At 36.5% G+C, this 18,149-nt stretch overlaps 1 protein-coding gene across 4 annotated transcripts in view; it reads right to left on the minus strand.

Moving 5' to 3' along the window:
* Positions 1-18,149, minus strand: part of CACNA2D3 (calcium voltage-gated channel auxiliary subunit alpha2delta 3) — a 385,811-nt gene that overhangs the window by 182,276 nt on the left and 185,386 nt on the right. For all 4 annotated transcript variants that reach the window (XR_011681184.1, XM_071439768.1, XM_071439767.1 and 1 more), the window contains 2 exons: positions 10,491-10,580; positions 6,754-6,867 (listed from right to left, as the gene is read on the minus strand). Coding sequence is in view for 3 of the 4 variants with exons in the window: in XM_071439768.1 (XP_071295869.1) it covers positions 6,754-6,867; positions 10,491-10,580 (204 nt within the window). In the remaining variant the exon portion in view is untranslated. The remainder of the gene's footprint in view (positions 1-6,753; positions 6,868-10,490; positions 10,581-18,149) is intronic.

Here is an 18,149-nt window from a genome sequence, read left to right on the forward strand (position 1 = left end):
GTTTAGTAAACAGAATCCATAATATATCAGCTTCTTATTATGATATTTACTTCTTATGTTTTGGTCTCTCTTGTTAATAATGGCCATCAGCCAAACATTTTAGCCACAAGGAGTTTTATGCCAGAGGCAAATAGTGATTACTTGTAGTCATCTAGGCACGTTTCATGGACACCTATTTTATCTCAAATTTTGGATCTCTCTATGTCTACATACTACATAAAAGTTATCTCCTTTTTTTACACAGAGAAGGAATCATTTTTGTATTACTGACACTCATGAGTTCCCAAAGAGTACTTTGGATAATCTATTTCAAGTTGTGGATTATTCTCCATTTTGACTGTCCCTTATTTATAAGGTGTTCTGTATGACTCATGGCTAATTCACTCTTGTATCTATTTCTGATTATATTACAAATATTAGCACAGTAAGGGCACTTTGAATATGCATTTTCAATGGGTATAAGTTATCATTCCATCTAAAAGTCTTCAAACATTCAGAAGGCATTAACTCCTCCATGATTCTAGCCAACAAGTGACTGTATACAAGAAGCAGTAATCCTTCCTCTGGCAATCCATATATGCCCTGAGGATAATATTTAATTACCTTTATCTTCACAAAAAACTTCTCTCCATTTGTTTCAATTGAAGCACTGCAGGGGAAGTTTCTTCGTGGCAAATTAAATTGACAAGTGACTGAAAAAGAGGTCTTAACTACTCTGAGTGTCACATAAAAGAACACAAGTAAAAACACTAGTGACAAATTTGTAGAAATCATTATGGTAGTTTTGACCAAAAAAAAAAATTCACTGAAAGAGGACCTACCCACCCATTTTTCTCTCTAAGAGGAGAAGTAATAAGGCAAAATGAAACCTTTTTTAAACTTTTTTTTTTTTTCTCAAAATGAAATCACACTTGAGGCAGGAATCTAGCTGTGCTGAGTTGTTTCTTTTTATCCTGAAATCAAAAACTTCTGTTTGATCTCCTACCCCATCTTTTATCATACTACAGGAGTGCCTAAAAAGGTAAGTAATTAATATAAGTTACATCATAGCTTGAAAGGCCTATAAAGTGTCTGGACCTTCTTTTGTTCTTGAGATAACCAGTAATAAAGCACCAGGTTTGTGTAGCAGTAATGGCATCTGCCTCCAAAGTACGTCATCCTTTTCAGAAAGAAACTCAGTTTAATAACATCCAGACAGGACTGCACATGAGACATTCAATTTGCTGTACAAATGCTCCATGTTGCCAACTTTGCCTCATTCCTAAGCTGCAGACTTGGTTAAGGCTCTGCAGAAAGGTTTGCAACCTGTGCATGGCAGACATGAAGAGAAGGATGGTTTGCCACCACTGCAGTGCCACAATGCAGCCACCCATTGCCTTGTGACCTGTTCTCACAGCACCCATTAATTTCTTCAGTTTTCATGCCATGTTTTCATCTTCCTTTGCTAAAAGAGGTTAAGAAAAGCTTCCTCTCCTGTCCTGTGGCAGAAATTAAATGTTTGAGGATTGTTACATATACCCAATGATCAGACATTTATTTTGTATATACAGCCATTGAAGCCAATAGATTATGGATCACTGAATAAACTCACTAAATAAGTTTCTAGTTTAAAAAAAAAAGGGAAGAACAATTAAATGTAAATTTTTATTTCATAGATCTCTAATATAAATGAGTGGATTGATATTAAGAGCTTTAGTGACCAAGTGACCAGTTCTCACCAGGGATGACCAAGTATTTTCTTAAATATTTAAGAAAGCCATATATTATTAAATGTACCATAAATACTGATCCTGTAAAGGTATGCATGAAAGTCCCACATAATTAGGGCACTATTAACTGATTATTACTGCCTGCAAATTTAGTATTGTATTATGAAACCAAGTCTAAATCCAGCAAATTTCAAGGTGTTGCTCTCTGGATTCAATTACAATTTTAAGTACTGTATATAGATCCAGAGACCTGCCAGACTGTGAAATTTTTCCTATAAAGCAGATGTAAGAGTAGGTATAAACACTTAAAAGTCATGGAACTATTTATGTTGTAATTTCAACGGTTCCATTCAGACATGGGCAGCACTGGCTGTTAGGTCTTTCTACACCATAATCATTTAGCACTTGGAATAAAGACATTATTGCACTTATGCTTTATATTCACCCTACTTGAAGTCTTAGCACTGATAGAAACCATCTTAAATCTCTGCCTTGTTGTAATGGTTCAAATGCATAAAGAAAATATTTCTGTGCCATACAAAATTAATTCTACCCAGAGCCTCAGAATAATAGGAGACAGACAGATGAAGTTCTATTCCCTGTTCCTTGCCCAGAAAAAGAAAGGCTGCAGAATAACTAACTAGGTAACTGGATACAGAGATATTTTTATCCCAGATTTTCTATCTGGATTTGATTCTAGAAAATGAGGAAACTTTAGGTGGGATTTTTGTTTCCATTTGACTTAGTAAGGAATTAGTGCTTCTGGTTTTGCATCTATTTACCATAGCATATAACTGTTCCACATAATTATGAAAGCAAATGCTTTTCAGACTCAAAGACACACCCAAAGGGGAGGATAAAGTTCAAATGATTCAATGATTCTTTTGCTTTATTTTCCAGGTTTTAAATATAGTGCAATGCCATGAAGCAAAGACCTCTCAGGCCAAGGGAGGAGAACATCTCTTTCTGGTTGCCATCAGTCATGAGAGGTCCCAAAGCTGACATCTTCCTTGGCCACCTGAGTGCTGCATTGACCCAAAAAGAATACTAAAAGTCTGTACCCAAACTGAAATACTGATTTCCCCTTGATCTCAATGAGACTTTAGACTCTGCTCTCAACCATGTTTATGGGAGAAATGCTTTTGGGCTTCTCCAAAACAAGGAGTAGATGGGAGTACAGAACTAGGAGTACAGAACTTGACAGCCACATAAAAACAATGGGAAATGGAGGAGAGAAAAAGATCCTCAAATATTCACGCACTGGGTCATTTTAGCCAGTGGAGAAAAAACATCATGAGACTTCATGGAGTTGTCAGTGAGTTAATAGGGTTTAAAATTGTTCCCTTACACATTCATACAAATGCTGCAGCAAATTCATGGAAGAGAATTTACTGCATTATTTTCTTTTGCAACATCACAAGATTCTGAGAACAGTCTTGCTATATTTAAAATGACAAAATGTGTTAAATAATATTTAAGTAGATGCTTTCTGTTCCAAGTTTACTAATTTTCAATTAGTGATTAAAATTGTTTTCAGCTGAGAACCTGACAAAGCTTGAAGCTCTGTTAATATCTCTAATCTCATCATAATTCCATTTTTTGATGTGCTAAGGCATTTCAGCAGCATTTACAAGATTAATCTTCATGGAATTTTCTGTTAGTTATTGCTGGAATTTTCCACTAGAAAGAAAGTAGGACAGTTTTATTTAAGAAAAGATCATTAGTGGTACTGTCTTCTGGGAGCAGACCTGAAGCCCTATCCTTACATGTAGTCACATTTATCTGTCTGCCTGCCTCCCCTACCCATGGCCTTTCATCCTTTTGAATTAGAACAAGGGACCTAGAGAAATACTTAAGTGCAGTATTTGTTTTGGTTTCTGATAATGCATTTGGATCTCATAGCAGGAGCAATAACATAGAATAAAAGCATTATTCTGGTATAACTGACATCAAAAAGATATTTTGAGACTTAAAAGCCTTTCTCCTGAAATAGGGCATCTTAAAAAAATAAAATTATTGCAACTGTATAATAGTTCTCATTGTAAGCAAACACTTTCTTGGTACTATTCCTTTTAAATACCTATTTCTGCTACATGATGAAAAGCTGGGCTTTTATATGAGATTTGTAGATTTATTTACTCTTGTGGATTAATTATTCCCATTTTGATACTTCACGTGGCAGAGTTGCCTTGAATGAATCACAGAAATTGGAAAGTACTGAATGTAAGTCTCATGAATGAGAAAAATTATGTATATAGCACAAACTCATTTCTAATGCGTGAGAATCAGCTCCTTAAGATTGCACCTATGGCCTCATAAAAAGAAGGAAATAGATGTTAACAACTAGTCATATAAATAAAATATAGTGGGTTATAAAAATAGCATCTACTAGATTTACATTTAAAGTAGCAGAAGATACTAAGTAAACACGGGGAAATATTTTTGGGGTTTTTTTCCCTTCTGCTGAGGAGGACAGAGACTCATAAAAAACCCAGTAAAATGAAAGCATTCCTTCTTTCAGGGAAACAGTCCAGAAGATGATTTTTAGTCTTTTGATGGTCATAATTTCCTAGTTCACACAAAAAAATCAGGCTGATTTACATCAAAAAACTCAATTGCTTAATTTAAGCTACTTTGAGGATTTAACTGGAGCCATTTTATTCCCTTTCCTAATAACTGCAGCACAATTTTATTTTAATGCATTATCAGAAGGAAGATGATTTTTAATCAGTTGTTAGGCAGAATATATCTCCAATAATATGTAATTAAGTGCTGTTTTCCCTGTTTACATGGTGTATATATATATATATGTATATTTAAAGCTATCTTTTGCAAAGATATAAATGGTTTGGAGAAAGGAAGAAAACATGAATTGGTGTTTATGTCTTACAAGTTGTATTCACTCTCCATTTTTAGAGATTTTCACTGACAAACTTTTAAACTCTTCACAGTTGTATAAAGATTTCTTTCCTTTCTACAAGAGAAAAAATACTTATGCTGCAACTAATTATAAACTATTTGCTGTTATCTAACATTAGAGCAGCTATAACTGCAATTGGTACTTTGCTAACCAGGTAATTGAGGCAAACAAAAACTTCAGAATTTACCTCAATTTGAGCTATTGCCTTTTCCACCACTGCCCACCCCAGTATCACAATGCAGGAAAAACATAAATGATAAGAAAGATGGCAGGGCAATACATAGATAATAGGGAAAATTATGTACATTAAAAAAAAACAAACTATCAAGCAGTTCAAAGGTGAGATTTATAAATATATAAACCAGCTTTGGAGAGAATAAAGAAGGTGTAATGCAAAGGCAGTGAATTTCAAGTGCATGGCATGCATAATTTCTAGGCACACTGACACTGCAAATATGTAGGGTATTGCATTTTCAATAGCCTTCCTTTCTAGAATAACAAATCCAACAAAGACATTCAAAGCTCTAATGCATTAAAGCCTACATATGGAAATCTTTTACATTTTTCATACTGAAACATTTCAGGCTGAAAAGAGGAAAAAAGATTAGATTTTTTTTTTCCCCATACATGTTTCTTAAAACACAATTTACAAGGCTGTGTTAATACATTAAATATTTTTAGAAGAGTTGAGTAGAATATTGAGTTGAATATTAACTAAAAGCTGCTCCCCAGACACCATGTCCTTGCTGAACAAGGCAGGACTCTTGATGCTGGGCCTTTGCAGAAGAATTCCCAATGGAAACCTCTCCTGCTGCTTTTTGCAACAGCTGTGCTGAGCAGGGTTATCTGAGATGGAGCTGTGGATTAGCACATGAAAGATACACAACACATGTTTTTGTGAAAATACTTAGCTGCCTCTTTCAGAGAATTCTTTCCTTGCTGATTTCCTATGATAAGAGCTTCCCCAGAGTCTCTTCTTCTTAGGAGAGGAACCAACTCCAAAGAATAAGAAAATGGCAGCACCAGAGGCACATCCTTCTGAGAGACTCTGAGAATCTCCTTTAACATCAGTTTTTTGCTAGATAAAGTAAAATGTTCTCATGGAATATCTGAGGGCTTAACAACTTAAATTAGATGGCATCCCATTGAGTAAGAGAGGCAGGACTGGCTACAAAACCTTTAGCTTTTAGGCTTCTTTCCAGTGGAATGATATTATATTTGCATAAAACAGAGCTAGAGAAGTCACTACAGAAAATAAACAGAATTTTATAAAAGAGAAACATGACTAAAAGCTGGAAATGAAAACAACTACTTTTTTTCCACCGAATACAGAACACCATGCAGCACAGTCACATGAATCAGTTACTTGCTCAAACTGCACTTGAAACCATGTGGTTGTTGCTTCCACAGGCATATAACATGGCAAAGAACAACAAAAACTTCCTAAAATAGTTCCAAAACTTGCTTCAGCTGAAGAGAAAACGTAGAAGAAAATAATTTCACATAGAGAAACAAGGCCCACTGGAGCTTCCTCATCTGGTAAATTCAAGGCATTTCTGCTCTATTGTGAAATTTCCACTTGCTATATGATAAGGTAATTTAACTCTGGGCAAATTTCTTTATAGAGATCAATAGAGCCAGATACATTTTTAATAAAATCTTACCAACTCTCAGCTCTATCCCTCCCTCTGCCAAATGAAGAAATTAAAAATACTGAGTACTGCATCTGCTTTTTCTCCTGTCACTTGCTGTCCATAGTACATACCCATCTTTAGGTTGAAAAAGCATTGAACTATTAATGTGTATTTTGGTAGAAAAAAGAATTTTTTTTTTCATACTTAATGATGTGTCTCAGGGGAAGGATTATATAATGCTCAAAATGTAACCTGGAGGGAAATAGTGCCTTTATATCTTATTAACCTAAGACCATTACCACAATAAAAGGCCATCTCTATCCTCAGGCAATATCATATAAGCATCTTTTTTTTTTTTAATTAGTGATCCAAAATTATTTATAGATAATTAGAAAGATTATTAAAGTTACTGACTCTTCAATAGATACACACTTTAGATTGGATATGAAGCTTTGGGTTTCCCATTCAGTAAAGGTGATAACACACTTACTTTTCTGTCTGGCCAGTTGTATTTTGCAAATATGGTATCATATGTGTCCACAGCTCCATCAGTGATCAGCATTATGGCTTGGCTGCAAATGCTTCCTTGTCCTGTGTGATTGAACTGCAAAAGGAAACAACCATTAGGAACAGCACATTCCTGTTACATGAAAACACACAGGATCACACATGGATTTTGTCACATCTCTAGCATCCTTAGAAGAAATCAAAAAGATTCAGGCTGAAAACATTTTTTCATAGATTTTATGTTCTTGGTGAACTGAAAAATAAGAGACATGCATAAATGTAGCACTACAAAAAATTAAAATTGTATTCTCCTGGTTTAGATAGGTGATGAGTATTGATGCATCCATAGGGTTTGATTTCAATACCATTTTAAAAGAACATGTTACACAGAAAGTAATCAATGGTGATTTTTCTGAGAAGTACAGGGGATACACAGCTCCTGAGAGACATCTGACTATTCATATGGCATTCATTCATATTCACTCAGGATTCCATTCCATATGCTATTTTCCTTTAAATATTTATCTGGGAGAACCCAGCTCATATTTATATACCCTGAGATTCTCCTATTACCCCAGATGAATAGAAGTAAGTAATTCAGGCTGCTGAAGTGCAGTACTTGAGCACAGGTACTCAGACAGCAATCAGCAATCCTCTGGCATAAGCAAAGGCAGCTTCATCCTTACACAAATGGGATTTTCTCCTGTCAAAGAACAAACACATTGTCATCATATGAGCTTTGATCTCTTCATTCTGGAGTTGGTACTCTGACTCTGAATCCATGTGTCTCCATTTGCTTTGGTTGCAGAATAAGTTGTTATTTGTCTATTACCTTATGTGTTCAAGGAACTTTGGTGAAATATCCATCTCTTAGGACAAAAAATAACAAAGCTTTAAAATTATTTGATTTTTAATTTCTCTGTGTGAACACTTAAAAAATCTATGAAAACATCAATAAATGGGATATTACAATTATTTCCTTGCAGTTTTCACGTACATTATCACATTTGAGGTCAGGCAAGACCTCATCCTATCACCCTTCTCTTGATGGTGAGAAGGCCAAGCAAGAATTACCTTGTCACACCTCACCAGCCTTGCTGTGCCCCAGAATAGGGTGGTTCAATTTAAAAAGCAGTACCTGTGTTCATAGGGGAATTACCTGGCAGGGACTCTGACTGCTCCTGCAGTCATGAAAAATTATTCAGAGCATTCTGGTTTGATTTGAAGTACCAACAGCTCTGACTTTTAATTTTTCCACAGTCTGTTTGCCCTTAACTGTTTTCAAACTCTAAAATCCACTTTTTCTGAAAAAGTGATCCTAAAAATGTTATCTGTGTAGAAATGCCTGCAGTAGAAAAGGGTGGGTGGTGGGTCCCCAAAGTCCTCTGTCTTTTCTGCCTTCACATTTCTGGATCTGAGTGACCACACCCACATTCAACAACCATTTCTATCACACCACCTGCATCTCTCCTCAAGATCAGCTTCCTTTTCATCCAACAGAAACCTCAGCAAACAGGACCAGAAGCAGCCTGCCTAAAAGGGCATCTAATGTGGATTTACACAGTTAGCTGTATTGTGATCACTGCCTCTGTGTAATTTGCAAGGCAGTCACTCAAAATTCTCCCATCATGACAGGTTTTCCAGTCTTAACCAGAACCAGAATTATTCAAGTGGGATTCCTTCATGATCTTACAGACATTTTTTTCTCATAAAGGTGAAGTTACTTTGTCTAGGGATATATTCTTCACATGGACAATGTATTTTAAAAGTGACAAGGTATCTGAAAAGAGAAATTAATGAAGGGGAAATGCCTTTGTACATTTATTTTAAAACACCACTCTGTATGCATCTGCATTATTCTACACAGTTATCTGAATATTTTGAAGAATGAGATTAAATTCAAATACTTTGATGAGTAATATCTTCTCATATTTGTCTAAAACTTTTAATTTTATTGAATAGCAAGAGTGATGAAAGTGTTTTCCATAATAATAACAATGACAAGGGGCTTATGATGAACTACAATTAACTCAGTGATTCATCAGTTAGCAGCAAAAATTTCAATGCATCCTGACATTTACAGCAGTTGGTTGTGATTAACAGTCTTTGAAATGTCACAGAATTTTATTTAATTGGTTATGATTTTTTTAAAGGTAATCACTTCAAAGAGCACATTTGTCACCAAAAGAGATAATTGCAGTTGTCACATGACATAGTAGGTGTCTGACTACTGTACCAAGCACTTCTGTATTCTTCCTCTCTACAATGTACACTGCCTAAATTGACAATTGGAAAGAATTTGGAAGTGGATTTTTAAACATGCTTTTCAAAGGTATCAGTAGCAAACATCTTCAAGTCTTGACAACCATAGCAAATATTGAAAGGTAATTGCAAGGCAAAATTGACTGAGTTTAATTAGTGTAACCCCTGAACCATTTTAAAATCCAACCAGAGTCTTTATAGACTATTTGTGTAACACAAAGCTTTCTCTATTTTTTTTCCTCTACTATACCACCACGCACTCCTTCCCCCTCCCCATTCAACCACTTTTTTTTTTTTTTTAATGAAGAAAAGACATCCTTAGCTAACCTATAATTCAAATAGGCTTCTGGCACATAAAGGTCACATCCTGCAGACAAAGTGGAAAATGGTTTGCTGTACTCTGCTGAGGAGAGATTGAGCTTTTCCTCTGGCCTAGGTGGCTTTAATGGAACCAACCAGACACATTGCAGATACGCCTGTATAAAATGGAAAATATTTTTATGCTGGCATTTCTGGATGTTTATACACAGGAAGGATTGAATCTATCTGAAACTTCATTTTAAAGTATAAATAGAAGCAATAAATAGAGCACCTTGAAGAGATCTGAGCATACACGTAGCAGAGTCCATCATGATCCTGCAGACCTCTCATCATGGGTGCAGTTCAGCACATGGGCTGTCAGATCCCTTTAGTCTCAGAGCTATCAGATTATCTAATGAGAGTTTTATACCACATTCATCATTATAACTTCAGTTACCTCACAGATTTTAAACCAAAGCAAAACAGGTCTTGCTTCAGGTCTTCACTTCCTGCAATGTGATTTTTTTTTCAGTTTACATACATTTGGAGGACTAGCACAGAACATCTCTTGCACTGAGGCATTCATACTCTTTTTCTGGTTCCCAAGACTCTATTTGGTGGCCACAATTCTTAATAAAACCTCTACAAACAGCCTGCAGTGTCCTTTACTTCATGCACCTTTTCCCATTGTCGTTTTTGGCATGCACCACACGAAGGCATTAGTTCCACACTGTCTAACTGAACACACGAGCTGTGGGTGGAAGAAGATACTCCTTTTTTCATTTTAAGATTTTATGCCTGGAAAAGAATCAATCAATATTGCCCTTCAAGATGAATACACAGGAATTAGAACCATTAATTAATCTAGGATCACACAGCATAAAGGCAGGCACACTTGTCAAACTTTTTTTGAGAATATTTGGGTTTGAGCTCTTTTTTCCAAGTACATCCTTCAATCAAAAGACATTTTGCTATTTAGTTTAGATGACTTCTTTTCATCTTCCAGCAGACTAACACACTTCAGTATTTTTTCCACAAAATACATGATTATACCTCAGGAAACATTTTAAAACATTTTCAGGAATATAAACTCAGTTGAAAAAAGGGAAAACAAGAAGGAGGTGAAAAACAAAAAGGATCTGAAAAGCATGAACTTACTTCATTGAGCATGTTGAAAGCCTCATTTAAAGCAATGTCCAGCATTCCAATTCCTTTTGCAAAAAGTTTGTCAAGGTGTTCCCTGAAATGCTGAAACATGAACAGGAAGTTTTCATTTGTCAGGATGTTGTTACAACAGAACCTGTTGATGATTAAGGATTTCTGAATACTTCAGACCAACTTCTTAGGCTTAAATGACCACAGACACTAACTAACAAAATAATTCCCAGTTAACCTTTTCTGACTCTTCAAGTAACACTAAACTAAGGATATGTCAGTACAATAATGATGCAAAGGCATCATATTTTTCATACATTTTGGCTACTTATTCAATTCAATAATTTTGGTTTTGTTTTTTGTGTTTTTATTTAGAGATCTTCATATTTTCTTTTCACTTTCTGTAGTAATTTTATATAATTTATAACGATTTTCCCTGCAGGTTTTTGGAATGTGATAGTTAATAAAAATTATTTTTTCTAACAATTAGCTTTGAGAGTACACACCTCTAAAAGATTATAGATTCTAATCATTAGGTCATTGAAGTATAAAACCAGTTTATCACTCAATATTAATATTAGACTCATTAAAAACTGTTCTACACAAGAAGACAAGACAATTAATTTGTAAGAAGAAAATGAAGACCTGTGTGGTGGGAAACAGCAGGGGAGGCAATGCTTTGTGAAGTGCTATTTCAGTCTTTACAATTGGCTAAAAAGTATAAAAGAACTGCAAAACAGAAAAGGGTATTTCAACCCAACTAGTAAAGAAAAAATGTCAGGGCAAGACACATGCCACTGTAATATTAGTTTAAAGAAAAAGAATACGTGATTTCAGAATGAGATAAAAATCACCTTAATTCCACTTTCAATAACTTGCAGAAACCAAACAGATCTCAAAAAGCAGGAGTCCCTTGCTCTTAATGAAGCAAAAACCATACTTCAACTTTACAACTTAAAGTGCTCTTTTTAGTAATAGAATGGTTTACCTCAGTCTGTTTTTGCTGTCATTTTGGAGCCCTCGTTTGACTGGGGTATCTGTCCAATGTGTGCACAAACATTCCTTCAAGTATGCTTAATTCCCATGTGCAAATACCAGAATGTGCAATATCTAATTGCAGACTCATATACCTAATTGACATGCATAATCTTGGTAATTCTGAATGCAAATTAGGCACACAATTATGACAATCAGACATTGATGTCTGATTACAAAATTACAGGGTCAGAGCTGCACAGAGTTGGGTGAGGAAGCACAGGAGTGTTCAGCTGGGGCGGGGTCTGCGATCACCCAGAAGGGTCTCAAAGACACGGGCTGAGGAGAACGAGGATACAAATCCACATGTGCAGCTAAGTCAGGATGAGGCCCTCCAGAACTTAAATGAGAAGAAACCCAGGATGGTTTTTAATGTCCTTCACATTCTGTGTCATGGGACAGTCAGAACATTAAAATCACACCACTGCTGCATATGGCTTTGGCATAACTGAACAAGAAGACAGATTCATAACCAATTATCATGATTGAAGTTGGAATTTCTCTTATAATGAGGTTGTTGCAAGCATCTTTTGGTACACCCTAGTGTATTCCCCTTTTCTAGCCTCACAGTTAAATGAACAACTGCAGGGATTTGGGATCATACTTGGTTAGATGATTACATTAAATTTTTATTCTTTGGGGATTAGGTAAAATTGTCTCTCAAAATATGATAGCAACTTGCATTTTTGTTACTTCTTAGTTTCCTACTTTTGATTTACTAGGATTTAAGAGTTAATTAATTCAAATAATTCAAGTTAAGCAATTTATTTCAGCAAATCTGTGCTTGGGAGTTGACACATATTCAGAGCCATTTTCAGGATTCAGAACACAGGCAAAGTTAGGGAGGTAGAAAGGGCAATCTGAATACAGGCAAGAATTTGATTTTCCTTTCCCAATTCCAGGTCATTGCAGGCAATTTAAAAACTCTTCTGAGATGAAGGCCAGAAACTGAATTCTTCCTTCATGGCAGGAGCTGTCAAACTTGTAGCCAAAATGAGACACTGATTTATCTAGCCCATACAAAACCTAAGAATGATTTGCTAATTTTGTGGCAATACTCAGGAAATTCTAAGGCAACTCCTTTTTCTGGTCTGTTATTTTAGAGGCTGCTGCAATGGCCTCACAAGGTTTATTGAGATTAGACAAGCTGACTGGTATCTATGATCACAAAGGGATGACAAATTTTTGTATTCTGGAAGCAAAGGGAAAGTGGTCACCCTCCAAGCAAACAGAGTCCAGTGTCTGCACAGCCATGGTGGAAATTCTTTGGCTTCCATTAAAATAATATAAGAATACTCCATAACCTTCAAAGTTTTATGCTTTCTAAACAGGAATAAAAGGAAAAGAACAAACTGCAGCCATCTTCATTTGACATCTGAAAGCAGGAAACAAACACGTCTGAAAGCAGGTGATGATACATTAACACAGAGACCTGAGCTCCAGGTCTCCAGCTCCAGGTCAGGGCTGTGACAACCAGCCCATCTGACACACACAGAAAAGCTCAGAAGATGCCAGCTGAGGCAGTCCCAAAGGCAATCCCAGCATTCCTGTTCACTGCAGCAAGCATTGCAGAATTATACCAATGGGGTTTTTTCCCCAGCATCATGACAGACTGTTAGAGCAGAGAGCTTGGCTCACCTTTTCATTGGCACACAGATGAGACCTCACAGGTTGCTTTAATGCATTTTAACATGAGAGCACTGCCTAAAGCCTCACACACACAGATACAACACTCAGTAAGCTGAGCTTGCTATGGTCTACAGCAGATCCCTCTCCTGAAAGTCCTGGAAACCTGTTTCCCTTTATATTAACTCTCTCTGGCACTGACAAAATGGAAGGAAACCAATAGTGAGTTTACTCTCATAAACTGAAAGTAACCCAAATAAAGTCCCCATCTCTACTCTTCCCACTAATCTAGAAAAAAATAATACATTTTTAAAATTATTTTTATTTACTTTAAGGCTTCAGAATTAGTTGAATTTAATTTTTATTATAACCACCAAAGTTTTGATTTCATTCTTGTTAAGCCAATATGCTGCACAGGAGTCCCAGTACCTTGCACAAATATTTATTAAGTGCCTACTTTTGTTTATCAAAAACAAGGCATCACTTATGATGAGTAGGAATACCCAAATTAGATTGGGTACAGGACCATGGATTCAAGCCAATGAATAAAGCATTTTCCACTGAATCCAAAAAGGAACAGTTCACTACTAATATATGCACAGAGGTTACACAGTTCCACTGGAAGAGCATATTTGCTATTAACTGTCTGACAAGGTTGAGCTTCCTACAGAAAAGCATTATTAATGGCTTCAACATTCCTCCAGGTTTCCTTGTCAGCTTTACTGCAAGTCTTTGCTACTTCTAGAATTACTTCCCATGCCTATCCACACATGCTGTAACTCCACATGGCCCTGGGACATACTTGGCAAAGATTTATCAGCTTTGTGAAGATGGACTACATCAGCACACAAACAGGAAAGGAGAAAAAGCCAGTCAGGAGGCCTGTGTGAGGTGGGAGACTGATGTTCACCTGTGTGTCACAGGGAGCTTTACCCACGTGCACTGACAGATAAATGTGTAAAATGCATTTAGGCATCAGCCCACTGCAAACCCTCGGGCAGGCAATTACAGGTTACCTGGCTGTAATGATCATCCAACCCCTTCTGTTTCCTCACTCACTGTGCTGGAAAAGAAGGGGGCTTTTGGGGGAAAAACTAATCATAAAAACAATGCTGAATGAAGAGCTCAAGATCCAATACACTCAGATTAAAACCAAATTCTTCTTAAGTAAATTAGTTACTGCAATAGAAAAAGTCAGACCAAATTTCAGTGGTCAGGGGCTTACTGAAAGTTTTGAGGGACGATAGCAGCTTGACAGTTTTAAAGTAAGAGTAGACTTCAGTGAGACTTTACTATTTTGGGGTTTTTAACAGCTAAGCAATGCAGTTGATTCTTTTTTTTTGTGATCTGACAGAGATGGATAGATAAATATGCAAAAGTAATTTGCTTAAATAGAATTCAATATGCAAAATTTGTATTTACCAACCTCTTATTGGCAATTTCACTCAGCTTCTTTGCTGAATCAGTCTTCTGGTTATTTAATTTCTGGTAATTGCATAGAAAAATAAAAGCTTCTTGGAAGTTATACATTACATCTGTCTATTTCTGTCATTCGAATTTACGCTGGGGTAAGTTCTTGATTTAGTTTGGAGTTACTGTGCCTATCTGTGCATCTAGAAGATGATATATTTCATCTGGAAACATTTACAGAGAAATGTCCTCAACCCATATATAGTACATTAAAAAAACATATAAAAGAGGAATGTATATTGTAATATTGTTACTTTAAATCTGAAGTTACATTAAATCAGATTGTCATCCGATTCCTTTGGGGTAGGTAAATTGTAACATGGAGTTTCTCAAAGATGAAAACCTCTTGGCCCAAGAAAACTAGCATTAAAATAGGCAGTTCCACATGTTTGCAATTTGTGGAGAAAGTGCAGACGGTGACAGAATAGTGTCTGAACTATTTCCCACTCTTTTTTAAATTTGTGTATAGCAAATTGATACACTTCAAGGTAGCAGCTGTTTAACACTGATGCCAAATTATAAAATAGTCTGGTAAAATTCAAATATACCTTGCATATTTTATATTACCAAACCACATTCAGGATCACAGATTAATTTCAACCTCAGTTATGCTACCCAATGCAATTACAGATTTAATTTTTGTGATAAACGAAACTTAAAGCAAGTTCTGCAAATTAGGGATAGCTTACAATTTCCACATATCTAAATTGAACTGTAGCTTTGTGCCAACACAAAAATTTATGACAATTGCTAGGCTGTGAAAACTTCTAGAAATAAGAGGAGACAGAGTGACACCTGCCATATCACCTGACATTATAATTATTCCAAAAACAAATTACTGTATTTTCCCATTGTAAAATGAAAGTTGAAACACTCTGTCTTGGATGAATTCTAGTACTGGTGTTCCTATGTGTTTCTTAGGAAAACTGGTGGCAAATACATTAACACCATTCACATAACTGTCATATCAAAACACAAACATATTGGAAGTTGAAACTTTGTCTTTTACAAATACATGAAGCAAACTCCATTCAAGAAGGTTTCTGAAAAGAAAAATGCCTTCTGAAGTGTACCTGACAGAAATTCCAGATTGCTCTCAAAGCTGCACACAACAAGCACTTACAGAACCAGCAGTTTTGCAGAAAAGTCATAGAACAACCTGCTCAAAACCTGGGGAAGTTTCTAAACAGATTACACAAATTATACAAGCATCTCCTCCTTTGCAGGTTGTTGCCAGCAGTAAGAAAAACTAAAGTTAAATGAAGATTTACTATTCAAGTCTGTGTTACTTGGCTGTTCTTCAAGCTGGCAGGGAAGTGGTATAGATGCTTAGACCCTTACTTCTTTCAAAGTATCTTCACACTTTCTCAAAGAGAAGCATGTTACATGCTGGAGATTCATGAAAATATTATTTTTTCTCCAACCTTTGTTCTTTTCCCATCACAAAAATGCAGGGATGTGTTAAACATTAAAATGCTTGATGATAATAAATGTACTTGATGTCCCTCAAAAGTTTACTGTAATATAGCAGATATTTATTAATGCTTTAACAAAAAATTGGTCTTGATCAAGTAACCCCTAACTTGTTAGGAGTTAAGCTTGTTCAAAAAACATTCCTGCTTTTGCTACACCAATCACTATGAAATCTGTACCAGTCTTCAAAACATTCATCTAGCCAGGCTGAACATTGCAAAGGTAAAAGTACTGATGCTCTATTTTCTTTTCCATCTGACTGCTCTCTTTACTTAACAAAACAATGCAGGATCAAGAATCTTTGGCTAACTTGAGCTCCATTATCATATAAATTAAGAAGTCTAACTTTTCACCCCTTACTGAAACAGCTGTGAGAAGAGTGTTCAGTTCAGATATTCCAGTTGAGTCTTAACTCTTAAGTTAAGCACAGATGCAAATGGACAAAAGACTGCATACTCTAGAGGAAAAGAATGCTTCATCAATAATAATTGGGATGTTATTCAGGGAGAAATGCAGGTTCCTTCCTCTGTGTGCACTTTATACATATTTACCCTAATGTCAGGTATATGTTCTTACCTGAAAGACAGAGAAAAATTGAAGGAAGAGGATGCAACTGAAGTTGGCTTTCTAATACCTTCCCTGGTGCTTGCAACAGGAAACTGAAATCCATTACTGAAGGGAAAGTGCCACCACAGAGTGGACATAGGAGGGCTACAATGCTTTAAATGCTTTTTCATTCTTTGATGAGAGTGGGGTTTTTTTTTTTTATTTTAGGTAAGTTTTCCCTTACTACTGTGGTCCAGAAAAAAGGTAAGTGTTCTAGAGCCAATGTGTGGAATGAACACTGTGTTTACAATACTGTTTCCATTCCAAAAAAGAGGTGGGGAGGGGATCAAGAGTGACAGTGTTTCATGAGAAAATGTATAAACCAGACAGCTTTTTTCTTTTTTCTTTCTTTTCTAAGACTAATTGAATTTTCTGAAAGTCTGGCTCTGTGGAAGCCTGTTACATTCCTGAAAATTATAGGTAAGGGTTTCTGCATCCCATCCCTGAATGTGAACGAGCATGTTTATTTGCTACCCGAAATCCCACTGAATATTCAGCACCAACACCACGAAGGAGCACTCATTTCCCAGGCTGCTCTGAGCCCTGAGCCTGGAGCTCTTTCCTGTAGCCTACAAACAAATCCTTCCCTTCCCTGAAGATGCTCCCATGTCTGTTTTCCCTGGGCAGGCTGGGGGTGGGAGCAGAAGAGGCTCTGGCTGTTGCCCAAAGCCAGGATCCACTCACGCCTGGACCTTGGGCAGACAAGGCTGTGCTGGGAAGGGCTGGGCAGGAGCAGGGCTGGCAGTGCTGGCACCACAGAGCCCTCCAGCAGGAGCAAACTCCACATTCAGTTCTGCCTAAAAAGGAGCATTTGCTCTCTCCCCACACCCAGCCCTGGCCCGGCTGCCCTAAGTCAGAATAACTTAAATTATTCTGCTGAGAACCTGGTTTGCCCTTCAGCTCTCTACAAATGAAGTGCAAGGGATAAGGACAGCAATTCTTCTGGAGTCTGTTTCTTTGTTTTGGTAAAGTTGAGAGATTAAACAAGATTCAAAGAACACCGTTCAGCATCTTTAAGTGACATCCTCAGAGTGGAAAGATTCCATCTGAAAACATCTGAGCCTTGCAGGAAGACAGCAAAGTGGTTCTTCAATAAATAATTTCAAGATAAATATAGACTGGGGTACTGATCCTGTGAGAGCAATTTTTATTTGGAGTTATTGAGACAGCTGCCTTGCTCATGAGATTAAAAGCTCCAAACATCTCAGAGTAATTTCTTATCTCTGCTTCTAAGAACTGTCTGTATTTGGTACAAGTGGTGTCAGATGAACCTGGCAAGATGCAGTTAGCAATAATTGGGGTGTATGGCACAGGGGGATTTTTTCCCTAAGGGTCATTTAATGGGAATTTTTTATATTGAAATTCATGTACTAGGGTTTAAAAATAAAAAGGTAGGAATTCAAGTTTATTCAGCATAAGCTAATAGATGGGTAAAATTATTTGGTTCCATGC

The sequence above is a fragment of the Agelaius tricolor genome, unplaced genomic scaffold (assembly GCF_023055355.1).
Source record: "Agelaius tricolor isolate 1412-34295 unplaced genomic scaffold, bAgeTri1.0.p SCAF_14, whole genome shotgun sequence".
NCBI lineage: Eukaryota > Metazoa > Chordata > Aves > Passeriformes > Icteridae > Agelaius > Agelaius tricolor.